General features: G+C 53.0%; 1 protein-coding gene across 2 annotated transcripts; it reads left to right on the top strand.

The window, feature by feature from the left end:
- Window positions 1-407: 407 nt before the first annotated feature.
- On the top strand, window positions 408-26,132 carry AGFG2 (ArfGAP with FG repeats 2). Of its 2 annotated transcripts, XM_056128472.1 has the most exons (13): window positions 408-775; window positions 11,667-11,760; window positions 13,846-13,961; window positions 15,014-15,167; window positions 15,673-15,832; window positions 16,246-16,371; window positions 16,880-16,912; window positions 23,189-23,294; window positions 23,382-23,464; window positions 23,554-23,637; window positions 24,414-24,524; window positions 24,641-24,726; window positions 25,101-26,132. In XM_056128472.1, the coding sequence occupies exons 1-13, from the start codon at window positions 555-557 to the stop codon at window positions 25,158-25,160; spliced, it is 1,434 nt and encodes a 477-aa protein (XP_055984447.1). In that variant the 5' UTR covers window positions 408-554; the 3' UTR covers window positions 25,161-26,132. The 2 variants fall into 2 exon arrangements, with proteins under 2 accessions (XP_055984447.1, XP_055984448.1); XM_056128473.1 differs by lacking the exon at window positions 16,880-16,912.
- The last annotated feature ends 1,575 nt before the right edge of the window (window positions 26,133-27,707 follow it).

Below are 27,707 nucleotides of genomic sequence, written 5' to 3'. Positions count from 1 at the left end.
TCGAGCCAAGAGTAAGGCTTTAAAATTTGGCGGGAATTAATAGCATCCATACGGAGCCTCAGAATCGCGCAGGCGCGAGAAACAGACTCTAGCGCGCTCACCTTGCAGCTCAGACAGCCGATCAGAATTAGCGTCGGAGCCCGAGTTTCGGGGACTCACCAATCGCCTCTGGGGGGCGGGCCGCCCGAGAAGCAGTGGCGAGAGGGGGCGGGGATAAGGAGAGGGCACGCACAGAACCGCTCGCTCCGGATCTCAGCGGACCAATAGCAGCGGCCCGAGGCCTGAAGGCGGCGAGGCGGGGCGTCTGCGGCGCCGCAGCCCGAGGCCGTCCGCTACGCGCTAATCAGAGCGAGGGGGTGGGACGAGCCTGGCCAATCAGCGTCCAGGAAAGGCGAGGCCGTGGGCGGAGACGTCTCGCGCGGTCGGCGCAGCTCCCCGGGCTTCTGTCAGGAGACGCTGCGAGTGCGGAGGCGCCTGAGGAGGCGGGAAGGCGGCGGCGGGTTGAAGGGGCGGCAGCGGGCTGCGGAGAGCGGTCCGAGGGGGGAGTGTGCGGCATGGTGATGGCGGCGAAGAAGGGCCCGGGGCCGGGCGGCGGGGTCGGCGCGGGCAAGGCGGAGGCCGAGGCGGCCTCGGAGGTGTGGTGTCGCCGGGTCCGGGAGCTGGGCGGCTGCAGCCAAGCCGGGAACCGCCACTGTTTCGAGTGCGCCCAGCGTGGGGTCACCTACGTGGACATCACCGTGGGCAGCTTCGTCTGCACGTCCTGCTCGGGCCTCCTGTAAGTGGCCCGCGGAGCGGCGTGGGCTGAGGGGCCCCCGGGTCGGGGGCGCCGCGGACTGCAGAGCTGCTGGGGGGACGGGGCCGGCGGGAGGGAAGGACACCTTGGCAGAGGCTCGATCCCGCCCCCGGGGGAAGGCGAGGCGACTCGGACCCGAGGAGTGGGGGCCGGGGTGGGGGGATCGCGGGGCGTTGGGGCGCTGGAGCTGAGCGCCGGGGAAGGGGCCACGCGGAGAACCTGCACCTTCACGGGGAACTGCGGCGGACGGGGAGGGCGGAAAGCAAAGTTGGGAGGGCACGGACTCTGCCCGCCGGGCTCTGCCCGCTGGTCGGTGCCCACCTGGAACTGGGGGTGGGAGACAGGGAGGGGGGCAGGAAAGCACCCCAGATCGACAGGGCAGAGGCGGGCAAGCCACGAGAGCTGCGGTTGTTGCAAGGGTTCGGGATGTCGCGCTGCCGTTCCTCAAGAGAGGGAATGTCCTTTTAGAGAACTCAACTTTCCCCCACGGATCCGGATCCAGGAGCCGAGGAGCCCACGTTAGGTCGATGTCTGCAGCACCTGCACCATTTACACCTCCTGCACCCCCACCTCTTTTCCCGTTGCCAGGGCTGGATCCTGATTTGTGGCCCTGGCCGGGTACTTGGTCACACCTGAACTGACAGAGAGCCTCAGGGCTGGCCCAGATTTCTGCTGGTTCAGGAAGGTTCTTCAAACCCCCAGGGGCACATGCCTTTAGGGGGTGATTTGTCTGGTTAATATTTATACCAGTTCTCTCTGTTTCAATTTTGTACTTGTTTATCAGAGGATTTTGTTTGCAGTTAAAGTATCGCTTTAATCCCTACTTTCGCGTTTTGGTTTTAACAAGGAGCACTATTCTGGCATGGCCCCAGGTTGTCAGGGGTCGCATATAGCCTGCTAAGGATGGAATTCCCGAAGTCCGCCAGGTGCAAGGCAAGCACCCTACCTGCTGTACCGTCTCACTCGTCCCTTTTTTGGTTTTTGTTTTAAACCTTCAAGAGCTGAGAAGGATGCAGGATTGTTCTTACGTGACAGATGGGAGAACAGAAGCAGAGAGGTTCAGTGACTTACCCAGTGCCATCTGGGGGTTGCTGTTTTCAGCATTTGTTGCTTGATATTAGTTATGATCATGGCACATCAAAAATGTGGATCCAGGGACTGGAGAGATCGCACAGGGGGATCATCTCTCTGTGGGTTTCATCTCCTGTGCCAAGCTTCTGTGTGCTCCTCAGCCTCACTGTGTTGTGAGGATAGACTCAGCTGGGTTCGCAATGAAAGCCACTCCTACTCTTGGCATTCTGGAGTCAAACAGGCATCTGTCAAAAGTGCAAGTGCAATATTTCCCATCTAGAGCAATAGTATAGTGCAGAGGGTGCTTATCTTGCACGCAGCCTACTCGAGTTCCATCCCTGGCATCTCATATGGTTCCCCCAGGCACCACCAGGAGTGATTCCTGAATGCAAAGCCAGGAGTAACCCCTGAGTATTGCCAGGTGTAGCCCCAAAACAAAACCAAGAAGTGCCAGGTTTAGGAATAGGGTAAAATAGTAGGAGCAGATTTCTGAAGATCCTATTATAAAAAGAAAAAGAAAGTGATAGAATCTGCAGAGAAGTACATGGAGGCAGGGGAATAAAATTGATGTGATCATGGAGCCAGAGAGAGTACTGAGAGCAGTGTTTGCCTTGTATGCATCTGACCTGAGTTCTGTCCCTGAGACCCCACAGGATCCCCTGAGCTCTCTCTGGATTGATCCCTGAGCACCATGGTCTGTGGCCTCGAAACCAGAATCACTGTCCTCCCGTTCATCAATTTGCTCGAGCGGGCCCAGTAACATCTCCATCACGAGACTTGTTACTGTGTTTGGCATATTGAATATCGAATACGTCACGGAGAGCTTGCCAGGCTCTACCGTGCGGGCGAGATACTCTCGGTAGCTTGCCGGGCTCTCCGAGAGGGGCGGAGGAACCGAACTCGGGTCCACCAGGCCGGTTGTGCACAAGGCAAACGCCCTACTGCTGTGCTATCGCTCCAGCCCCAAAACCAGAATAAATAAAATAAAATTGATGAGTGCAAATCATGGGGATAAAATATAAAAAGAAAAAGAAAACAGTGACCTAACAATTAGTAATGAACTACCCCTCGGTTATGTGAAATGGATTGAAAGATGAAACTCTAAGTGAGAAGTCCCAACATTATCATTATTTTATAGCTCTTGGTTACAGTGTCCCATCTATAATGAATATCCCTCGGGACAAAAGGAAGGCCACATTAAAAACCTGGTTTCTTTGGCAAGAAAATCTAACATCTTAAACATAAGGGCATAAATTTGCAGATTCCACTTTAACCCCTCTAGTCGTTGTTGATCTGACATTCTTTTTTTAAGTTTTATTTTGGGCCACACCTACTGTGCTTATTGCTTGCTCCTGGCTCTACACTTAGACATCACTCCTGATGGTGTTCAGGGGACCAGAGGGGATGCCAGAGAGCAAACCCTGGTCAGCCTCATGCAAGGCAAGCACCCTACCTACTGTACTATTGCTTTGGCCCCAACTGTTGATCTTATTAGTGAAAAATCAAATTCCTGTGACCTGGGCAGACACTGGGGAGAAGTGACTGTGGCATAAGGATCAGTTCATTTTATAAAGTACCTCAAGAGTACTGGCACTGTATGTACCTCAACTCTAGGGTTTTAGTCCCATAGGAAGTTTAGTCCCCATGAGACCGCCTAGGAAGAATTTATCAGCCTATCTTAGTTTCAGAGATTCTAGAGGAAACATGTTTTGTTTTGTTTTGTTTTTGTCTTTTTGGGTCACACCCAGCAATGCTCAGGGGCTACTCCTGGCTCTGTACTCAGTAATTACTCTTGGCAAGTGCTTGGGGGATCATATGGGATGCCAGGGATCAAACCCGGGTCGGCCGCATGTAAGACAAATACCCTCCCTGCTGTACTGTTTCTCTGGCCACAGGAAACGTGTTTGATAGAGCATTATGAGATTCATTTCAGGACCGATTCTTGGGGTGGTGGACATTAGGAAACAACAGTTGCTAGGTAGGAAATAAGATGGTGGGCTAACCCTTAATGTACAGCAAGTGAGAGTAGAGTGAAGGGTTACGAGGCTGGCCCAATAAATGAAGCTGAAAAGAGGGCATGAGATTCTAAGGAGAGAGATAGGAGGAATAACTCCCGTGAGAGTCAGAGTTTCCATATGGGTGTGTGCCTGGGTTCTGGGGCTCTTTCTTTCATCAAATTCTAATCCGTCTTTGTTGGGACATTGGCTTTCTGTGGAAGGGCTTTGTGGGAGATAGATTGGTCTGGAGAGAGGAGGGAGCATGTATGATCCATTGGGCTACACCGCATCCGTTATCATCTTAAATCCATGTGGTTGATTACCCAGGAAGTAGGATCTTAAGATTCTGAAGAATGTGTAGGCTAAAACTCTGCATTCACTCAGTCTATCAATTTTTCAGTTACTCAGATATTTATTGAGTGCTGTCAAGCCCCAGACTCTTTCAGGAATTGGAGATATGCTAGTGAACAAGGTTAACCAGAACCCATCTTCCCATAGATTACATCCTAACGGGGACCTTGGACTCTGAGAAAGCATGATATACTTCAAGTCGTGATCACTACTATGAAGAAATCCAAAACAGACAGAGAATGTTGGGAGCTCAGACTGGGGGGGTGGGGGTGATAAGTAGAAATATTGTTAAAATGAAGAGGATTTAAATCCCATTCTTAGTGCCGTAGCTAAAAGAAAAAAAAAATAGCAGGACGGGCTATATTTTAAAAATCAGTTTTCTGGTGTATATAATAAATCTGTCGACCTCGTTGGGGGATGGAGTGTTTGGGGGCCAGTGTACACAATTACCAGAGTTCCCATCTGGTTTGATTGGCTGAGGTAGCCAACTTGACTATTTCAGCTAAAGCTGAATTTTCCAAGACCTCAGGAAAAATTCCAGTTTTAATATCGGTGGGTGGATATGACTATGCTTTCAGCTCTGCTCATGTGAGCTCATTCTCACACTCTCCTTTTTTTTATGAGAAATATTTTCTCAACTGTAGCAAAACCCTACAGTGTTGGTATGAGGGCCCAGGAGAGAGGCTGCTAGTTTCTACCATTTCTAAATTTACACACAGGCTGCCACAATTGTGGGTCCCCAGTTTGACCCAGTTTCATTTGGTTTTCTTTCAGTGCCTACTTTCCTTAACCTGGATATAGGTCATTTGTTTGTTTGTTTTTGTTTTGGAGTCATACCTGGTGGTACTCGGGGCTTACGCCTGGCTTTCCACTCAGGGAGCATTTCAGGTTGGGCTTGAGGAATTATATGGGGTGTTGGGGTTTAAACCCAGGTTGGCCACATGCAAGGCAGGCGCTATAGCCACTGTGCTATCTTTCTTGCCCCTGGTTATAGGTCCTTTTAAATTTTCCAAATGTGTCCATATATTTGTTTAAGATTATTTCTGCTTCTGCTAAGGGATGATTCTAGCATTTGGAGCCCCGATTTGGGGGGGGGGGGGGGCGGGGAAAAGGCCACTGAAAAGGATTTATTTCCAAAGTTGAGCCTAAAATGTTCTTTTTATTTTGCCTGGGTGCTGCAGTGGATAAAATCACTTTCTTCAGAAAGCTGTCAGGGCCTGTGGTCTCACTGACATTAGTACTTTTGATACTGTTTTGTTTCAGCAAAGAATGTGACCTGTAGAGGCTGGAGCAGTAATACAGCAGGTAGGGCTGACCCTGCTGTATTATCATGGCTGGCCCAAATTCAATCCTTAGCACCCTGTATAGTCCCTAAACCCTGCCAGGAGTGGTTCCTGAGCACAGAGCCAGGGGTAAGCCCTTAGCACTGCTGGGTGTGGTCCAAAAAACAAAAAAGTCTGTGACCTGCTTCCCTGGCCTGGCTATGTGGGATCTTTAATGCGTTCTCTTATAGGCAGACCTTAAGAATGGGGACTTCTCGCTGCTACTTTTTACCTACTTTATTCTGGTGATGGAATCCAGTCAGGATTAGGGTGGCATAGCTCTAAGATGTATTCTTTATTTCTCCCCATCTGGGGCCTTAGTGACCCTGTCTAGCTTACTGGTGGGCATTTGTACTGGGAGTACTTTTCTCCACCCAGTGGAAAGATGTAGCGTGTTGGTCAGTAACCCAGAGTACTTTTCCAGCTTTCAGGAGCGAGAGAACTAAACCTTGCTGCTGTTTTCATCCCATCTCTCATCCCTGCCCACCTTGCAGGTTCATCAAGTTACTGATGTTGGCATTTTGTCATACAGAGCCCCATGGACCAACTTGATAAGTCTTGAAGGAAATCATACATTTTGGAAAGGATGACAGGGGTGGGAAAGATTGAGATCAAGCTGCAATACAGGCAGCTGCTAACATCAGTCCTCTCTGTGAGTGCCTGAGAGGACAGTTGTTTGTTGGCTCCCTTGGGGAGAAGGACAGGAAATGGGTTGAAGCAGGGGCGTTTAGATTAGGACAAGGCTTCCTGATGTTAGCGATACCGCCCTGGAGCAGTAGAACGGGGAGCCTTCCTGTGGGTCTAATAGATTCTGCTCGGAGTTGAGGTAACCATACATACAATTCATGTGCAACCTGGGGTGATGCACTAGACCATTGGAACACAGATATTCAGAGATAAGGAACTCTCAGGTCCAGATTTTGCCTACAAAACATTTGGGAGTTTTGGGTGGGGCTGTTCCCCCCCCCTTTTTTTTTTCCATTGTCATCCTGACAAAACCATCTTCTCTGAGCAGCAGAGTGGCAGAGTGGGCTGGAGGCTTTCAGGGAAAAAGACATGCCAAATATGGGCCACTTTGAAGCAATAAGCTAAGAAAAACAAAAGGTGTGGTATTTGCAGAAATAATGGTTTGCTTAATAGAATCAAGGGAACTGAGAAAGAGAGAGGAAGAGAGGGGCAAAGCAAGAGAGTTGGGCATGCCTGAGGATCTGCAGGTTACTTCCCTTGCCGTGTAACTCAGCACACTTCAAAGAGTGACTCAGTGGACTTCAAATGCCCTTTTGATGCTTATGAAAAAGAAACTGAAGTCAAAAAAACACGTTATTGCTGGGCTAAAGGTTTGAGTCCTGGTGATGTATTTGCTTTCAACTGGTAAAAGTTACCCTGTTCAGGACAAGTCAGTGTATCTCTACTTCCCCAGCGCCTCCTGGTTCAGAATATCAGGGTGGATCTCTTGTGTTAGCTGGAGGGTAGTGCCTCCCTCTCACTCTCGCTGGTTTGGGGGAGAAGCTCCAAGGTCAGGGGTCCTGGGAACGAGTTGGAGGGCTGGGCCTGTTTCATTCTCAGCCAGTGACCCGTCTGGCCCATTGCATGACCCTCTGAAGCACCCAGTGAAGGGCACCACTTTGATTTTGTCTGCTAGGAGAGGGGGCTCTTGTTTCCAATGTGCTTTCTCAGCCTGTGATGGCCTGTCTGTGATTCAGAAACAAATGGTCTGACTCATAGACCCTGTAACTAGGCTCTTCTTCCTGGGCTGCAGTGTTGTCTTGTGGAGAAATCTCCCTGCCCCCAAACTGTGGCTCTGGTTATACATAATCCAGTCTGCGGACATCAAGGTCAGAGCTGTGCTTTTTGTACTGTACAATAGAAACATCCTGTTCCATCAGGCTTATTTGGCCCCAGGCCCTGAAATCACTTCTTATTTTCTGTCTTTCCTTCATCGTCTCCCTCCCGCCCTTGGCCCCACTCCAGCACCCCACCCCCCAAATTTAAAAAATTCCTGTCCAAGCTCCCCACATAGGAAGTTCTGTTGTTGCGATCATCCCCTCTACTGGTGTGAGCTGGGCCCTCCCCTTCAGGAAACAGCTCCCTGTTTACGCTTTGCTAGCAGTTCCTAGTTGTCCTTTCAGGAAATGTCAATGACCTTTTTGTGATTGGCTTAGAATCTGTTATTCTAGTGTAAATAGAATACCTCTTACCTTTCCCATGACCATTTCTCTTCCTTCCCTCACCACAGTGTCCAGGTGCCAATTCTCCCTGCTCCCTTTGTATGTGCCCAAGTGGTACCCAACTGTACCACTCTCTTGCCCAGGGTCCCTGGGTCCTTCTTGTGGTACCCATTGTTGTTTTGATTGGTGGGAGATAGAGAAAAGCACAGACATAAGAACAGAGAGATGTGCTAAGACTGGCGCTCAGGAAGACCTGGCATTCTGAGTCCGGGGGTCCAGTGGTGACAGCAAACAAATTGCAGCCATTCATTTGAGGGGTATGAAGAGAGAAAACCGGAACATCCAGGAAATAGGAGCAGAAGAGGGTCTTCCATGCAGAGCAAGTTTAAGAGCTACTGTTTGGTAGGAACAAACCCTCACTTTTTTTGGGGGGGCTTTTTGGTTCACACCTGGCGATGCACAGGGGTTACTCCTGGCTCTGCACTCAGGAGTTACTCCTGTCGGTGTTCAGGGGACCATATGGGATGCTGGGAATCGAACCCGGGTCAACTGCGTGCAAGGCAAACGCCCTACCCGCTGTGCTATCTCTCCAGCCCCCAAACCCTCACTTTTGGCTTTCCCTCCATCCTCATCTTTCCTTGGGCTATCAGAGGCATCGGTCTCCTTTGATAATACTTTTTATCTGGGGGTACACACCCCACGGTGCTTGGGGAGGGTCACTCCTGGTGCTGCTTCAGGGAGCATGCAGTGCTGGGGGTTCAAATCTGGCTTCTTCAGGCAAAGCATGTGCTCAGCCCTTTGAGCTGTCTTTCAAGCCCCACTTTTCTCTCTCTCTCTCTCTCTCTCTCTCTCTCTCTCTCCCCCCCCCCCCCACATCCAGTGGTTCCTGTGGGCCATGAGCTACAGGGCCTAAACCTAGGGCCTTACACATGCAGGGCATGTACCCTACCATTTGTGCCCCAGCCCCAGCCCATATTTCTTGCCTATTGATAGGATCTTTTGAGGGGCAGGAGCAATATTACTGCAGGTAGGGAACTTGCCTTGCATGCAGCTGACCCGTGTTCAATGCCCAGCATCCCCTATAGTCCCCCAAGACTGCCAGGAGTAATGCCTAAATGCAGAGCTAACCCCGAGCATTGCTAGGTGTCACCCAAAAAAATTAAGTAAAAGGATCGTTTGAGACCCCTTTTTTCAAAGTTAGCAGTAGAATTGCTGAAAACACCCACAATTGTAACCTCCAGCATCCTGTCCTTTGTTAGAATCTCATCATTAGTAAATTATCCTTCCAAGGGCACCCATTCTTCTCTGCTCATTCTTTACTGTTATCTGTCCCCCATCCCGAGTCCCAGACTTGGCAGCTGCCCTTTATTCTGTGTGTGTGTACCTCTCAATGTAGATGTAAATGTTCTCCATCTTTCTTTAGGGCTGGAGTGATAGCACAGCGGGTAGGGCATTTGCCTTACAAGCGGCCAATATGGCCGACCCGAGTTCGATTCCTCAGCCCCTCTCGGAGAGCCCGGCAAGCTACCGAGAGTATTCGGTATGCCAGACACAGTAACAACAAAGTCTCCAATGGAGACGTTACTGGGCCCGCTCGAGCAAATCGACGATCAATGGGAGGGCCTTTACCTTTACCTTTCTTTAGGTTGATGGTTCCCAAAGTGGGAGATACCATGCCTCTCCCCACAACATGGGAACAACCCCGGTAGTAAGGTATCCTCAGGTATGATTGGGGGTCCTTTCACTTAAAGATGGTAGATTTCTGGGGCCGGAATGATAGTACAGTGGGGAAGGCGTTTACCGTACATGCAGCTGACCCAGTTTCAATCTCTGGCATCCCATATGGTCCCCCGAGCATTACCAGGAGTGATCCCCAAGTACAGAGCCAAAAGTGACTCCTGAGCACCACCAGATCCGGCCCCCCCCAAAAAAAAAATAGAAGAAGATAGGTTCCTAGGGGACTGCCGAGTTATTTGTTTTTTTAGCAGAAGGGGATTGACCAGTTAAGTTCGGGAAACTGCTCTAGGCTCTCCATTCATTGTCTCCATCTCTTTCTTCTCCCTTGTTTACAGTTTACTATAGACCCTATTCTACAGTTAATTCTGATTTTGTTTTGTTTTTGTTTTTGTGCCACACCAACAGTGTTCAGGAGTTACTCCTGGCTTTGCACTCAGGAATTACCCCTGGCCGTGCTGGGGAACCATATGGTATGCCGAGGATCAAACCAGTTGGCTGCATGCAAGGCCAGTGCCCTCGCTGCTGTGTTACCGCTCCAGCCGAGGTTACTTCTGTTTTCATACCCTGGTTTGCCTGCTTTCCAGGGCCATAATCCAAAGAGGCCTCCGCAGTTGAGACTGTCTTTCTTGCGTATGCCTGTGGTCTCTTACTACTGATCCTGAGTCTGGTTTATTTAACTCGTATCAGCCAGCCTTGGTTTCATCCACTGAGGGCAGTAGGTCTAGAACAGAATCAAACCAAAGGTCTAAAGAAAGAAGAATCTGGGGTCAGAAGTGTAGTACAGAGGGGAGGGAGCCTGCTTTGTACACAGCTGACCTGGACTTGATCCCTGAGTATAGAGCCAGGAATAAGCCTGGAGCATGGCCAGGAGTGGCCCTACAAGTGGAGAAGAAGAATCTCTGAGATCCTGCATCCCTTCGGCCCTTGCTTCCCAATCAGGAGGCGGAGAAGAGGCTCAGAGCACTGGGGCACAGGCTTTGCTCGCAAGGGCCCCACGTTCTATCCGTGAAGCCACACAGTCCCCGACGCCCCCCTCTAAACACACACCCTGGGTGTGACCCCAAAATAAACAAACGCTTTATAGGGTGATTGGGTGGAGGCAGGAAAGCTTTCAGCTCTGCTGTGCCCTCAGGGCTGCTGCGGGCAGAACAGGCCTCCCAGGGAGTGGACAGGACACAAAAGCCACTCCACAGAGGAGTGTTTCAGGCTCAAACAGAGGAGGTTTCAGGCGTCTGCCAGTCTTGTATCTCCTTCCTGCTTTGTGGAAATTTCTAGAAGTGAAAAAACCAGGTATAGGGCCGGAGCAGTAGTAAAGCTGGTAGGGTGCGTGCTTTTCCTGCCTGCAGCTGAGCCGTGTTTGATCCCCGCTATCCCATATGGTCCTCTGAGCAGCACCAAGAGTGCGGAGCCAGGAGTTAACTCCTGAGCATTATCGGTGAGGCCCCAAAACAAATAAGAATAAAAAGTCAGGTGTGTGTCTTTTCTCAGAGACCTCCTGAAAGAGAGGGCTCCCTGACTCCATACTCCACCCTGGCTTCCCTGGAGACAGGAGGGCAGCCACTGTTGATGGTGCTACTATTGTCTCCAGACCTTATCTTGGCTAGACGTGGACCCCGTTTTGGCCCTCTCCCAGCTTGGAGAATTTGAGGGGGGTGACTGGGGAAGTTGGGGGCCTCACCCAGCAGAGGTCAGGGACTATTCCTGGCTCTGTGCTCAGGACTGCCTCCTGGCAGTGCTTAGTGTGCCATTTGTGGGGCCTCTGCAGCTGCACACAAAGCAAGAACCTTACCTCCTGGATACTCTCTCTGATCCAGGCTTCAGGGATTCGTGTCATCATGGGCCCTGGAGCTTTGAAAACATATTGCAGGTCTAAAGCAATGATCAGACAAGATGCGGGAAGTGAGCACAAGTCTGTGTTTCTGAGAGCACCCCCGCACCCTGCAAGCTGCAGGCTGAAACTGGGGATCTGGGGCAAGGTAGAGGAAGCTTTTAGGTACTCTGACTTGGCCTTCCTCTCCAGGACAACCGCTTTCCCTGAGTGTTCCTGCTCAGTAGAAGCTTCCAAACATTCTTGTGTCTTTTCTACTACTGAATTAGCAGGCAGCTGCGGGCGCGGGCTGCTCTTGGAATTTTATATGTCGTTATATTAATCTTCTCTCCTCCCAGAAAGAGACCTGCAGTGTTGACCACATTGTTACTTTGCTTATTTTCCGTTTCTCTCCCCCAGGAGAGGCCTGAACCCCCCTCACCGGGTCAAGTCTATCTCCATGACAACTTTCACAGAGCCTGAAGTAGTGTTCCTACAATCTCGGGGAAATGAGGTGAGTTCCCCAGAGCAGGTCTGGGTCTTAGCTGCCCTGTCTGCTTTCAGAGCTGGTCTTAGCTGCCCTGTCTGCTGACCTTTCTACCTCAGGATGAGAGAAAAACCCGAGAGTGAGGCAGGAGCAATAGTACAATAAATAAGTTAGGTGGTTGCCTTGCACGCAGACAACCTGAGTTTGATCCCCTGTACCCCATATGGGCGCTGAAGCCCACCAGGAATAACCCCTGAGTGTTGCTGGTTATAGCCTGAAAAGCCAAAGAAAGAGGGAGGGGGGAAGGAAGGAAAGAAGGAAGGAAGGAAGGAAGGAAGGAAGGAAGGAAGGAAGGAAGGAAGGAAGGAAGGGGAGAATGGAAGGAAAAAGAAAAACTCTACAGCTTCATTGGCTTAAATTTCTCTTATTTTTTAGTTCATGAGGTTTTTTTTGTCTTCTGTGTAGTTGTATATTTATAGCCTGTTAGACCAGGCACACCATGGAGAGATTCTGCAGATTCAGCTCCAGAAAACCATAATAAAGCAGTCACTTGAGCTTTTTTGGCTCCAGCATGCATGGGAAAGTTATCTTTCTATTGTACTTTAATCTCTTAAGTGTGCAGTGCCATTTTGTTTAAAAAATGTGGTGCAGGGGCCTAGCAATAGGACCGTGGGTAGAGCATTTGCCTTGCACATGGCTGACCCGGGTTTGATCCCCTGAACCTCAAATGATCCCCTGAGCATTGCCAGGAGTGATCCCAAGCATGGAGCCAGGGGTAAGTCTTCAGCACTGCCAGGTGTGGCCCTAAAACAAAAACACGGTGTAGGACAGGGAGAAAGTATAGGGGTTAGCGCACCTGACCCCAGTTTACTCCCCCACACAACATGGCGGAGGTCTCCAAGTACCGTCAGATGGCCCTAGTGATCCCTGCTATGCAGGACCTGAGTAGTTCCACCGCCGACCGAGCATCACTCCTATAGTATAGCAGTTTATTTGCCTTGCACATGACTGACCCAATTCCATCCCTCGTACTACATATTGTCATCCGAGCCCGGCTCAAAGTGATCTCTATGCAAAGAGGCAGGAGTACCCTGAGCACTACCAGGTGTAGCAAAAAAAGGGGCAGGGGACTTACTGGGAATGGCCTTGAGCTCTCTGATGTGGCCACAGACCTTCAGTTTGCTTTTTTTACAGGCGCTATCTGCAAAGGGCAGGTGAGTGAAGCATAGGCCAAGGGATGTCCCTCCAGATCGTGTGTGGCCAAGGAATCAGACGAAGCTAGAGAAGGAGCAACATCTGTAGAGGGTGGGCCTGGGCTTGCAGGGAGAATGTTGGGAGCACTACCCGGATGAGCATTCAGTCTCAATAGACCACTCTGCTACTCACATTTCCGTCCCTGTCATTTACTTGAAAGTGACCAGGGACCAGGAGATAGTACAGCAAGACATGGTTCCTACCCGGGCTGTATCCCTGGCACTACATGACCTCCCATGGTGTAGCCCTGCAGGCTGCCGAGCACTGTTGGGGTGCCCCCAGTGTTTCCTGCACCACAGGCTCTGATTAGCAGTGCTTCCTGAGGCCCTAGCAAAGGCCTCTAGGGTGCCTTGGAAGTTATAGCCCTGAACACTGTTCTTGACACCACTTGTTCCATCCAAATATCATTCTCCATAATTCTCCCAGAGCCCTATTTTCCTTCAAAAGACTTATCTCAATATACATTATAATTTCACTTTTATGTACCTAAGGCATGACTTTTATTTACAGAAGAAAAAATTCCCATTCTATGATTTACATCTCGCAGACCTGGATCATGTCTGTGTTGAAGGAATAGCCAGATCCCCAAATGTCCAGTAAAAATCTATAATGAGGGCTGGAGTGACAGGACAGCGGATGAGGCACTTACCCTGCATGTGGCACACCTAGGTTCTGTCTCTGGTACCCCATGTGGTCTCCCAAGCCTTCCAGGAATACTCCCTGAGCACAAAGTCAGGAGTAAACCATAAAGCCCTGATTGGGTGTGGTCCCAAACAAAAGTCAAAAAAAACTCTTTAATGAGTAAATTGGAAACACTGCAGTTTCCAGTTCATCATGTCTACCTCAACTCTGCCTTAGGTCTGCAGGAAGATCTGGTTGGGTCTTTTTGATGCTCGGACATCTTTAATACCAGATTCCAGAGATCCTCAGAAAGTGAAGGAGTTTCTCCAGGAGAAATATGAGAAGAAGAGATGGTAAGGAGGAGGGCCAAGATTTCTGCGGAGACAGGTGTCCACCACATGCTCCGTCTCACAGTTCATCTCTCGCGCTGCATTTGGGCTTCCCTCAAACGCTAACTTGAGTCTGTCCCACTCCAGTCCATTCGAATTTAACCCAGACTTCAAATAATAAAGCTGCAAGATAAGATAACTTGCTCTCAGTTACCAAGCTTGCAGATCTTACCTCCCCAATCTTGGGAGGATGGAGAGGGGATGAAGGACTGTGGGAATGGAGGTTCATTTTCACAGCCCGACTGATGTTGCATAGGGGGGCGACTGACTGGCTGGACGCACGTGCCCGACTCTGCTTTTGACTTTGATGCATTCTGTTTCCCTGAGGAGAACGGTGTTCGTGTTCTCCCTTGCCCTTTCTCTGTCCGGGTATCATTTTCCAGCCCCTGATCTCTGGGGTATATGCATGCTCAGGGGTGACTCCACAGTGGAGAAGAGAATGCAGAGAGCAGAGACCTCAAACAGGACACCCTTGTCGGGGGATCCTCAGTGTGAAGAAGCTGTTTCCAGAGGCGAGATCACCCCTGCAATGAAAGGGGGTTCTCTCGGGAGGAGCAGGAGTGGGGAGACAGAGAGGGTGAGCACCTTGTTAATGAGATGGCAGAAATGTTTCCCCTGGACCCAAGAAGGGGAAGTCAGGAAGGAAAAGGGGGAACCTTGAATACAAGCTGGACCAAAGGATCCCCTGAGAGTATCATTACAGGGTTAGGACTCGAAATTCAGCTGGTTTGAGCTGTCAGAGGAGGGAATTATCGGCCCAAGCTAGAGAAAACCAAATATTCTAGCAGGTGGAGAGAGAGAACAGCTGAGAGTAAGGGGGACATTCTGGGTGGCCAGCGCTTCACTCAGTTGCTGCAATCCCCTTAGCAAATGGATGGAGAAATGGATTTTAGAAAATGGATGGAGAACAACGAACAAGGACTTGAGCTGCTCTCACCTGTTTTCCCTCAAGCAGCCCGCTGGGCATGGCCCACGTTTCACCCTACTTCTTTCAGCCCAGCTCTTCTTTCTCAAAGGTATGTCCCCCCAGACCAAGTCAAGGGGTCCACGTATACCAAAGGCCGTGCCTCCACCCCTGTCCAGGGCTCCATCGCAGACGGGAAGCCCCTGCGGACACTTCTGGGTGACCCTGTGCCATCTGTCTCGGCTGCCACCTCCACCTCTAGCCAGGTAATTCCCAGACCACCCCCTCAGGATTGTTCTGGGGTCTGGGCAACAGGGTGAGCAGTTTCCTCCCGCACAGCCTCTGCACTTCACAGGCTGAGCTGACTCAGCCCGGCTGACTCCTTTCTCTTGCATCTGTTACCTTGGACTTTTATCTTTCGGAAGAAAGACCCCAACAGGAAGTAGTATTTAAAGAAAAGAGTATGAGCTCCAAACTTGCCCTTTACCGACAAGAACACATATGGGAACCTGGATACTGCCTGAAGCCGCTAGGAAAGATGAGGGCAGCGCTCCAGGGGGGCCGTTGGGCAGCATTCGTGTGGGCCTCAGGGCCCTCTGAGCATGAGACTCTAGAATGTGGTCTGGTTTCCCGAAAGGGCTTAAAGTCAGCTGCCTAGGAAACTCTGCTGGGGGCCGTTTCTCACCCTGGCTAGGGGCACCTGGGAGAGCCTTTGCCAGGGCCCAGCTCATGTCTGGGATTCCAGGTGCTATTTGTGATTCCTTCTCCAAGTGTGTCAGTCAGACGCGGACGTCCCAGGCCCGGAGCACTCAGCCCCCGCCACACTCCTCAGGCAAGAAAGCCAGCACTGACCTGCTGGCGGACATTGGTGGCGACCCCTTTGCTGCTCCACAGGTGGCACCAACTTTTGCTGCATTCCCGGCCTATGGGGGTAAGTGGGATCTGGGATGCAGATGTTTCTACAGCAGGGGCACTCCTACCCCAAGGCGTGCACTCACTTGACTGTAGCTAAGCAGAGGTTTGGGGACATATTAAGGCTGGGAGGAAGGGACAGAAGGGTAAGACCTATTATGTTTGGAGTTTGGTCAGAATGCGTTACAGCTAAGGAAGCTTGCTAGAACTTCCTTTTAGAATATCGGGGCTAACCTTCATATTCTATCTCCCTATTAAAATGCTGGGAAGTGCAGTCTGTGGATACGGGGCTGATTATTTCCCTTGCCCCCTTCCCAAAAATCTGCATAAATCCACAGAGGATTGAGTATTTTTGGCCTTTGGAATTGGGGTAGCTGGAGTCAATCACACATACATTCACACGTGGCACCTTTCTATTCCCCCCACATATAGGCCAGACTCCTTCCCACGGGGCCTTTGCCAGCTTCGACGCCTTTGGCAGCAGCCCCAGCGCTTCTGCATTTGGAAGTATTCCTCCAGCTGGCCCGGGCCTGTTCCAGGCCCAGCCCACACTGCCAGGTAAACTCTGGCCCACTCTCCTCTCCTCTCTCTTCCGTGTCCAGCTGTCCACATCCATCCACATTGCCCTACATTCCCATCTTCACCGACCTAAGGAACTGTCATACCGGAGACCAAGGACCAGGAGAAAGTGTCCCGTGGAGCGAGACTCTAGGCTCTTTTCACAGCAGGACCTATGCAGGCTGTGGGCTCACGTCAGGGACCTAGGGGAGATCTCCTGTGTCAGAAAACCCAACCAGAACCACCTTTCCTGGGGGCCTGAATGTATGGTGGCTTACCCCCATGGCTTAACCCAGAGGTCCTCACCAATCCCTCTGAGCAAGGCTTATCAACTCAGTGCACGGTTCATCAGCAGAGATGAAAGGCCGCTGGGCTCCTCCCTGAGCTCCCAGCCTCGGGGCATCCTGGCTGTGGGGATTGCAGCTGGGATGCCCACTTGACTGACGCTTTCTCTTTCTCCCTCCCGACCTACCCACCTTGTCCCTCCCCACACCTCTGTCACTGCCAGCCAGTCGGATGCTAACTGGAAGTTACAGCTTTGGTAAGTGCTTCTTGCCCCTCCGCCTGCCTGAGGCTGCAGCCTAGCTCCAGGCCTCCCTTTTTGCAGTGCGGAAGGAGCCCTGCAAATTAAGCCGCTTGAGGAACAGGACAGCCAAACTGTCCCTGTGGCACAGCCCATGGAGCGGTGCGGCCCAGACTGCTTGGCTGGAGCTCTGCCCACAGTCCTCCCCCACTGCCATGGGTGGTGGCTTTTGTCTTTATTTCATTTGAAAGGGACACAGAGTGACATTTTATCTTCAAAAAGTAGACAAAGAAATTCTCACATCATGAACTTGAAGTAACAGGATAGCCCTGAAATTTATAAAGTTAAATCTAGTGGACACAATGAAAAGCTAATAAACCGACAGAATGAGAGAATTCACTGGACCGCCCGAGGTCCAGAGGCAAAGGAGGAAAGTAGGCCATTGAGGGAACCCTTGAGTGAGTCTGACCTAATATGAGTAGAACTTTAACCGAAAGAATGCGTATTATTTCATTATTTGACCCTAAGGGCTAGGAATGGGGCTTAGCAGTTGAGTCTTTGCCTTGTATGTATGAGGCCCTGGGTTTAACTTTCGTCTCCACCAAAAACCAGATTAACAACGGTATAATTTGATGGTAACTAGGAAACAAAATCTAACCAATGAAATTGTCACAGGCCTCATTTTGTCAAAAGTTCCCTGAACACAACTTAATCATGAGACATGGAAAGCTAATAGCCATAGTGTGTGATTTTAAACTCCTGCTGCAGGTAAGGCCGGTCTTGATCACCAGCATCCCATATGGTCCCCCAAGTACCATCAGGAATAAATAACCCCTGAGTATAGCCAAATGTGACTCCAACCCCAAAATAAATAAATTCCTGTTATAAAGAGTAGATGAGGGCGTCTGGTAGGATAACTTACAGGGCTTTGCATGTGGGAGCACTGGGTTCAATTCCTGGTACTACGTGGTCCCCTGGGTATGGCCCAAAAACAACCCAAAAAAGACTAGATTACAATCCTGGGCAGTGGATACAAACCAGCCAGAAGCAGCAAAAATATGACAGTGTCTCCAACTAGAGAAAATGTAATTTAGAGAATAGAGAGATAAAACAGTGAGTGGGTAGGAGTGTGTTTACCTTGCATTCAGCCCACCAGAATTTGATCCCCAGCATTCCATGTGGTCCCCTGAGCACTGCCAGGAGTGTTTCCTGAGTTCAGAGCCAGGAATAAACCCTGAGCATTACAAGGTGTAGCCCCGTGTGTGTGTGTGTGTGTGTGTGTGTGTGTGTGTGTAATTTAGGATAAGATCATTTTATGCACTACCCACAAATTGGAAATAGCCATTATTGTGTGGGGTGGTGGATTTCTTAGCACTGTTGGAAGAATGTGGATTGGTACGGGAATATTCAGTGTAGCCAGCAGAAAGGGTTCCGGGGAACAGTGTGCCCATACAAGGTTGTCAGAACTGGCCCCTTGGGAAATGCATCCCTGCACAATTGATGGCTTTAAAGGGAGAACTTATAGTGCCAGCCCTTAAAAAGGAGAGGATGGCGTCAGCCGGGCCATCCCAGGCCAACCTTGGGACAAAACCTTTTACCCAGGGCCTCGTTGTCTCATAAAGGAGACAGTCTGCAGCTAGAGTGGCTCCACCGGGCTCCTGCCTCTGTGAGGAGCCAAAGCTCCACTCGGTGGTAGAAGAAGGTGGCTCAGCTTGCCTAGGGTCAGCGAAAATCTACTGGCTGGTATGTGCCAGCTTTCATTCACTTTTGGTGTCCCCGTGATCACGGGATGTTTCCATGGGTGTGAACAGGGAGAACTATTAAGTAGAATGTCTGGAGGTGTTGGGAGGTATGTGTCTACTGTGGCAATCCTGGTATTTCTGAGGCGCTGTGGAGAGAAGCGGCTTCTCAAACTGCACCCCTCCCCCCCGTCCGTCCCCCCCCCACACACACACACACACACACACACAAACCTGGTATTGAACCAGCTGCCAGGGGCCAGGTTCTGAGAGGAGCACAACTCAAGTATTGCTATCGCCTGCTCCTGTTAGGGTGTGCCAGTGCCCTCTGGTGTCCAAGGCAGACACAGCACCCCCGCCCCCCCCCCCCCCCCCCCCCCCCCACACACACACACACAGAGCCTGGCAGAGCTGAACACCTGGGCCTCGTCTGCATCCCAGCAGAGTGAGGAAAGGCAAGACCAGTGAGGATGAAGCTTCCAACTAGCCTGGAAGTGGCATGTGCCCCAAGTCTCTCTGGGCCTGGAGAGGATTTAACTCCCGAGTATGTGTGTGCAGTGGCATTAGAGCCTGTCACTAGTTCATCTGGAAAGCTGGAGTGTGGTGCTTTCCTGGTGTGGTATTGCTACACTCAGCTGCTCTGCCCACCAGGGTCTCACTCTCGTTCAGAATACCTGCAAATGTCTTTGCTTTAAAAAAAAAATCATATTTTGGATTTTGGACCACACCCAGTTGTGTGGGCTTACTCCTGGCTCTGGACTCGGGGATCACTCCTGGCAGTGCTTGGGGAACCATTTGGGGTGCCGGGGATTGAACCTATCAACAATATGCAAGGCAAGCGTCCTACCCACTGTACTATCTCTCCAGCTCCCAGACCTCTCTTTCATTTATTTATTTGTCTATTTTAGTTTTTTGGATTTGGGGCCACACCTGGAAGTAGTCAGGGTTTACTCCTTGCTGTGCTCAGAGATCATTCCTGGTGGACTCTGATGACCATATGGGAGGCCAGGGATCGAAGCCGCGTTGGCTGCATGCAAGGCAAAACACCCTTCCTGCTCCACTGTCCCCCACCCATCTCTTTTTAGTTGTGCTGGCTAGAGGTTGCACCTCCTAATTGTGGTCTTCCCACATACCTGACTGCTGTGCAGCAGGAAGTTGCTGCAGTGCCAGGGGTCACAGACCACAAAGCTGCCAGGATCACTCACGACACAGGCAGGCAGCTTGAGGGATCGAACTTGTGGCCTCTCTCCGGCCTACAGCTCAAGCACTTTGGCCACTGAGTCGTCTCCCAGCTTCTGCAAAGACCATTTTACAGTGATTTAGAGCGTAGAGATTCAGGGGCATTCAGGTAAAAGCCCAACCTTACCAGCAGGTACCAACAGGCAGCCAGGCCTCGGTTATCTAGTGTCAGGAAGCAAAGCGGATCAGCAAAGCAGCCTGGCTTTGTGTTCTTTCCTTGCCTTGAATCTTTCTCCTTCCCTGCAGTCTCTGGAAGGAAAGCAGCTTCTGCTGTGAGGGTTCCCATTCATCCTTCCCCCTTCCTTTGGGCCATCAGTTTCTTCCTGGCTTTCCGCTCTTCTCTCTCCACTTCAGTTCCAGATTCCCTTTTCCCACCAATGCATGGAAGTTGCTCAGACTCAAGGCAGGGATGTTTCTCGGTGGTGGAGCACATGAAGCCTTGGGCGGAGTCCTCAGCACCACAAGCATAATGATAAAAGATTTGTTCCCCCAGATACTGTCTCCACAGCTCCAGTCCTGCCTGTCTCTCTGGTTGCACTCCCCCAGGCCCTGGAACGGCCTGTGGCTTCGAGGACTCCGTTTTCATTTTCCTCTTTGGTCCTTCTCCACACATCTATGGCAAAACATGGATTCTGCTCTATACTTTGGATATTCCATAGCTCAGACATACTGTCAGGTCTCTAATTTATCAGCACCTTGGGAGCTGCCTCATCCTCTATTTTTTATTTATGTTTTTTTGGGTCACACTCGGCGATGCACAGGGGTTACTCCTGGCTCTGCACTCAGAAATTACTCCTGGTGGTGCTCGGGGGATCATATGGGATGCTGGGAATCGAAGCCAGGTTGGCCACATGCAGGGCAAATGCCCTACCTACTGTGCTATCACTCCAGCCCCATACCTCGTTCTCTGTAGAGCTGCAGAGCCCAGTCTGTGTTTGCCTCATTTATTTAAAGTCATCCCCAATTGATGAACGTGTAGCATACTCCGATCCCTGTAAAACTGCTACAGTTTATGGGCCTTGCCTAAGTGGTAAGACCCATGCACAGCATGTATGAGACCCAAGTTTTAGCCCACACAAACTTCTGCACCCCTGGGTATGACCCTAGAAGAAGAATTAGGCCTGGAGAGATAGATAGTACAGCAGCTAAGGCGCCTGCCTCACATGCAGCCTTATGGTTCCCACACTACCAGGAGGTATGGGTGACCCTTCCAGAGTTGGCTGGGCCTCACGCCAAGCCACAGGGAGAGCTCGTGGAAAGGGCAGAGAGGGGACCGAAGCGGGACCTGTTTACAGATCGAGCCCACCAGCCCGTGCTGCCCAGGAAGCTTTGACTCTGCATTTCTGACCCCGGAGAAAGTTCTGAGTGGAATGAATCCCTCAGTGTGTCTCTCAGACTGACTACAGCCCCCTGCCAGAGGGTCTGGGAGAGTACACTCAGGAAGTGATTCACTTGCTAAAGTCCCAGTGGGAGCAAGTGACGGTTCCCCACCCCATCCCCTGTGTCCAGTTCTTGCAGATGTTCATTCAGCACCGCCAGGAGCTGCCATGGTGGCGTCCCACTCAGCCTTCACCAAAGTAAAGCCTCCCCCCCACCACACACACACACACACAGAGTGGCCTCACATTACCCTCACAGCAGCCCTGCGTAGTTTGCAGGGTCCCACCCACAGGTGACACTCAGGCCTCCAGGTAAAGATACTCACTTGGGCCTGGACCTAGCTCAGTGGTACTGTTCCTGCCTTGCAAAATTGAGACCGAAGGTTCAAGCCTGACCCCTGTGCTGCTCTACATGCCCAAGTGCAGCCCCAGGACCCTGGGATCCTGGCACCACCACACATCACAGCCTCATATGTAACCCCCAACAGCTTGGCAGCACGATAAAGGAAAAGGAGAACTGATGATAATGTGGTTTGGGCATTTGGGGGGGGGTCACCCTGCAGTGCTCGTGGTGTGCACTGGGCTTTTGCTTTGTGTCAGGGGTCACTTCCTGAGGTGCTTGGACTGAACCCAAGCTCCCCACATGAGTCCTCATCTCACTGAGCTTTCCAGCTTAATAATTAAAAAAAAAAAAAGGCAAACATATCTGGCGGTGCTGACGAGCTATTCCTGGTTATGTGCTTGAGGGTCCACATCTGCCAAGGATTTGAACCAATTGGTAGGATGCAAGGCCAGTGCCTTCCTCACAGTATTGCCCCCCAATACATATTTTAAAACGATATATTTTCTTTCGGGGGGGCGGTGCTTGGGGGGTGGTGTGGTGCTGGAAATCCAACCCAGGGTTTTCACATGCAGGGCAGGTGCTCCAGCCCTTTGATTTTTCTCCCTAATCCCTAAAGGCAGTTATTGTTGGTTTGGTTTCAGTTTGGGGGCCATACCAGGCAGTGCTCACACCTGGCAGTGCTTGTTTTGGGGGGGGGGGGGATTGGGGTTTTGGGAGGGGTTTTTTTTGGCATTTTGGGTCACATCCTGCAGTGCTCATGGCAGTGTTCAGGGGACCGTAGGGGATGCTGGGGATTGAACCCCATCAGCCACGTGCAAGGCAAATGCCCTAACACTGGTACTGTCATGTCCACCCCAATGCGTGATTTTTGGGCCACGCCTGGCACCTGGTTTCTGGCTCTGCTCAGGGATCACTTCTGATGGGGCTGGGGGAACCCGATAGGGTGCCAGGGATTGAACTCAAACCAGCCATGTGCATGGCAAATGCCTTTCCCTCTGCCCTCTCCAGTCCCTAAAGATAAACACCTAAGTACCCGGGACCAGGCCTTCTCCCAGGGAGTGGCTGGGCTTCCCAGGATATTTGCCTGCAGGATGCTCTGGTGGGAAGAGAGGGCAGGAAACCTGACAGTCAAAGTTGCCAGGGGGCAGTGTGCCCTAATCTAAACTCATAGAGTCCTGAAGGCCTCCTTGGAGGAGGTGGCCCCCTGAGGATGAGAACAGTGCTCTGTGGGAGTAGTCATGCTTCTCAACTCCAGGTTCCAAGAGAGTCTGCCCTTCACAGTCCCTCCCCCCTTGTCCTCAGGATTGATGGAGACTTGCTGGTTTGAGGAGGGTTCAGGCTTTTCCTTCCCTGAGGAAGAAATGGTACACAGAAGACAACAGCGGGTTGGTGGGGGGGAGGGAAGGGCAGTGGATGCCCCGATTTCTCAGTGGGAGACAAGATGTTCTGAGCTAATGACCCACAGTGGGCAGGCTGACCTCAAAACCCTGGGAGACTCATGCCATCACTCACTCCGTTTCCACTGCACCCCAACTCCATCTTCCTCGCTGCTGCCACCTCCCCCTCTCCTCACCACCTTCTCTGTGATTCCCAGGGAGCAGCCAGGTGACACCATTTGCACCTGTCAGCCAGCCTCACAGCCTCATGGAAATGGGCAGCTTCCTGGGTCCCGGGGTGGCTGCTGGAGGGATGCCCAGCAGGTAGGTGCGGTGGGGTCAGCCTCGAAATGCCGCTGCCCCCAACTGGCCCGCAGCCCTGGTATGTGCTCACCTCCCTCCCACCCACAGTGTCTTCGGGATGGGCGCCCCGGTGCCCGCGCTCCCGGCAGCCCCTTCCGGGGGAGGCAGCAGCACCAGCCTGGCCTTTGGAGGTGAGCCTCGCCGCTGAGAGGGCCCAGGGTGTCTCGGAGGGGACCCGAGGGGCGAGGCTGGGGGGAGACAGATTTTTCTCTCCCCGCAGCCTTCACCAACCCCTTCACGACACCCCCCGCGCACACCGTGCTGCCATCCACCAACCCCTTCCAGCCCAATGGCCTGGCCCCAGGTAAGCCCCCCGGACGGTCCCCAGCCCTGACACCCTGCCCCTGCCTCATGGTCTCGGGAGACCCTTAGACTGGCCTGTGGGGGTCTTGCCCGGTAAGACGAGCCCTCCGGTATCACCAGATTCCCTTCTCCCAGGAAGAGGGGCGCCCAGATCCCAGACCCCGACCCTTAGAAACAGCCTAGGCCGGCCTCACCCCTCCTAAAGGTGCTGCCTCTCCCCGCACTTGCCGCAGACCCCTGGAGCCCACTTGCCAGGCAGTGCCCCCAGCCAAGTCCCTGTAACCTACCCCCTAGGCCCCCATCCCTCTCATTTCCTCTCTCAGACCTGGAGCCCAGTGGGGCCAGAGCAGTAATACAGCGGGGAGGGCACTTGACTTGCATAGGGCTGACGCAGGTTCGATCCCCGGCATCCCATATGAGCACTGCTAGGAGTGATCCCTGAGTGCAGAGCCAGGAGTCAGCCTTGAGCGCCGCCGGTTGTAACCCAAGGTCCCCCCCACCCAAAAATACCCCCCAAAAGAAACCCACCCTGATTCCAGAACAGAGATTAGCCACCAGAGCTGGGCCCTGTCCACGTGGTACAGCTGCCCTCAACAGCGCTAGGACCCAGGAGCTGACCCAGGGGCTGGCACCTACTTTCCAGACGCAGACCCCTGTCCCAAGCCAGCTCTGCACAGGTGGGGGGGGGGGGGGGGGGGGCGGCCAGAGCCGGGGTCTCCGGAAATCCCGGTCCCCTGCGCTTCTGGACCTTTCCCTGAGCCCCATGTCCCTCCACAGGGCCTGGCTTTGGGGTGAGCAGCGCCGGTCCCGGCTTCCCCCAGGCGGCGCCACCCACGGGGGTCTTTGCCGGCACCTGCCCCGCGCCGCTGTTTGCCCCGCAGCAGAATGGTAAGCGCCTTTCCCGCTCCGGCCCCATTCCCTGCCAGTAGGGGGAGCCCGGGAGCGCGCGGCCTGCGGGTGCTGGGACTCGGTGCCGCCTGGCTGAGGTTCCTCTCGCTTCCCAGGCGCGGCCTTCGGAGACTTAGGCTCAGCCAAGCTGGGCCAGAGGCCGCTGAGCCAGCCGGCTGGTGTCTCCACCAACCCCTTCATGGTGAGCCCCGGGGGTGTGGGCGTGGCCTTGGAAGGGGGGTCCTGGCCCTGGAGAACACCCTGTGGGTGGTGGGGGCTGGAGCGATGGCACAGCGGGAAGGGCGTTTGCCTTGCTCAAGGCCGATGCGGGTTCAATTCCCAACATCCCATATGGTCCCCTTGAGCACCACCAGGAGTAACTCCTGAGTGCAGAGCCAGGAGTAACCCCTGTGCATCCCTGGGTGTGACCCAAAAAGCAAAAAAGAAAAGACCTTGTGGGTGGGGCCCACGCCCCTTCCTCACCTTACCCTTCCCTGCATTGTCATCTGCTCCCCTCCATCCACCTCTGGCCTCAGCCCCTGACTCGTCTAACAGCTGGTCGTTATTTCTTTTCAGACTGGATCCTCCTCAAGCCCGTTTGCCTCCAAACCTTCCACCACCAACCCCTTCTTGTAGCACTGTGTCCTGGGGGGTCTCGTCCTGCCCTCTGGGCCCCCTCAGCCCCCTCAAGCTCTGGTCACCACTTGCTTGTGGCATTGCTGTGGCTCGGAGACCAGAACGGGCCTCGTTTTGCAGGGAGGGGGCTTGGGGATGGTGGAGGTGCTAATGCTTTGCTTGAACTCCTGGCAGTGGGGTGCCTCCTCCCCCCACACCAGCCAGGCTAGGGCGCCACAGGGGGCAGGGCCAGACCTCCTGCTACTGTCTTATTTCTCAGTCCTTAGGGTATCGGGCCCCCTTCCCCACCCCCCAGCCCTGTGTGTGGAGGAGCCTCAGCGCCCAGCTAACTGTGCTCCCCAGAGGAATCACTCGTGCCCCGCCTGGCCTCCCTGCGTCCTCTCTCCTCATGAGCCCTGCGGGGGAAAATAGGGGAGAGGTGGACAGAAGCGGGCGTTGCCGTGGCCTGAGGAGCACTGGCCACACTGTGCCCTCGCACCCGCCACCCCAGCCCCGCCAGCTCACCTTCTGCTCCCCGCCCCCAGGCACGGAGGCCCCTGTGATTGCTCCCCTCAGGACCCCTCCTGGACCCTCTTGCGTAGACTCGCCCACCTCCCGGTCCAGCACTTTAGTTAGCACGGTAGCCTTTGGGTACCAGTGTTTTATATTTATACTCGAGAGTTTTCTAATATAGCCTATTATATATATATATATATATATATATATACACACACACATATACACACACACACACACACTCACAGAGAAATCTATGCACACACCGCTTTCCCATGGACCCAAATGACTCCCTCTCTGTGCCTCAACCCCACAAAGCCCAGAGCTCCGGGGTTGGGCTGAGGGTGGTCCCCAGACCCCGCCCGGGGAAAGGCTTTGTGTGATTGGCTGCTGTGTCCCTCCCACAAACTCCCCCATCCTCATCTCGCACCAAAGCTGCGGCTGCAGTGTCGGAAGAAATGCACTGAGAGACGTTGACTCCTGTGTTTTTTTCTCTTGGGTCCCCTGAGCACGAGCCCCGCCCCTCCAGCCCCCCTGCTCAGTGTCAGCCGCACCCAGTGTGGCAGGAAGTGGCAAGAGAGTGGCACAGACGCCGCCTCAGGGTGTTTTGCCAACAGCCCCGGTGTCTGGGCTGTTTGTGTGGTGACAAGACCGTGGCTTGGGTTAAACACCTCACGTGGCTGGGTAGAGGCCATGCTCAGCTGGCTGTGGGAGGGGACCCCCCCCCCCCCGCCAATTCCACTCAGGCCCAGAAATCCCCAGTCCCTTAGCTGCTTAGTCATGGGCTTCCACGGGGTCCTTTAACAGCCCCCCAGGAGGACAGCTGGGCACTCGGCTCTCACTGGATTTTTCTGGAAATACCTCCAGCTGCGGTTTCTGCCCAGCCCCGGGTGCCCTCCACCTTTCCTGAGGCTTGGTTCCCAGCTTGTCCGTCCAGCGTCTGCCCTCCGTCTCCTGCCGGGAAGGCAAGGGCTTGGCTGTGACTTCTGCCTTCTCCCAGTGTATTTCTCTGGTGACCTCTGTCCTCCCTCCTGGCTTCTGCTTTGCAGCCCAGAGAACGGGCTCTGAAATCTGGTGAAGGAGGGTCCTCATCTTTCCCCTGCATTCCATCCCTCCCCATCTCTGAAAGACCCCCCAGGTGAGGTGGAAGCCAATGGTGAGGGAGGCAGCAGAGCTGAGCGCTGCTGGCTGCCCGCCGTTTCCCAGCGAGCTGTGGCCACTGCGCCAGAGCCTCCCGCAGCGCCCAGCCTCGGTCTCTCTGGCCGACATGGCGTCCGGCCAGCTCACTGGCCGGGCCCGGAGGCCAGTCTGAAGTCACGCTGGGTCAACTCAGATCCCCGGGCAGAAAAATCATGAGTTCCCAGCGCTACTGTGTGTCCCTCGGCAGGGAACAGCTCCGCCTCCCTGCGCTCTGTGCCTGAGCCAGCGGCACCCAGAGAGGAAAGGGTGGGTGCAGACAGCTGCCCCCATGAGAAGGTAGAGATGGGAGTGAAAATGTACAACACGGCAGCTGCACCCCGTCACACACCCCTTCATGCATCTGTACTCACTGCACCTCTCCCAGGCTTGCACACTCCCCTGCTCCCACTCACACTCCATTGCACCCCTCACACACAACTACACACTCTCACACACTCCACTGTACCCCTCACACTATACCCCCTCACTCCACTGCACCCCTCACACACAACTACACCGGCTGTACTGACTCCCTCACACTCCAATGCACCCCTTACAACTGCACCCCTTCCCCCACACACTCCCATTGCACCTCCCCCACACACATACACACACACTCCCGCTGCACCCTGTCCCACACATGCGTGAACATGCACACTGGGAAGTGGGGCACCCAGGAACCACCTGGCCCCAGCCGTCCCCTGTGGGCTATTCGGGGTAATAGGTAACCCCAGGGACTTAGGGTGCAGAGAGCCCGCGTGGGGCCCCCAGGCTGGGGAAGGTGAGAACCCAGCAGAGTTGAGGTTCTGCCACTTCCTGTTTCTGAAGGGGAACCGAGTTACCAGGGCAACAGACCCAACTAGATCTTGCCTG

This window comes from Sorex fumeus, unplaced genomic scaffold, assembly GCF_029834395.1.
Source record: "Sorex fumeus unplaced genomic scaffold, SorFum_2.1 ptg000064l, whole genome shotgun sequence".
In the NCBI taxonomy this organism is placed as follows: Eukaryota; Metazoa; Chordata; class Mammalia; order Eulipotyphla; family Soricidae; genus Sorex; species Sorex fumeus.
This window is presented reverse-complemented; position numbering and strand designations above follow the sequence as displayed.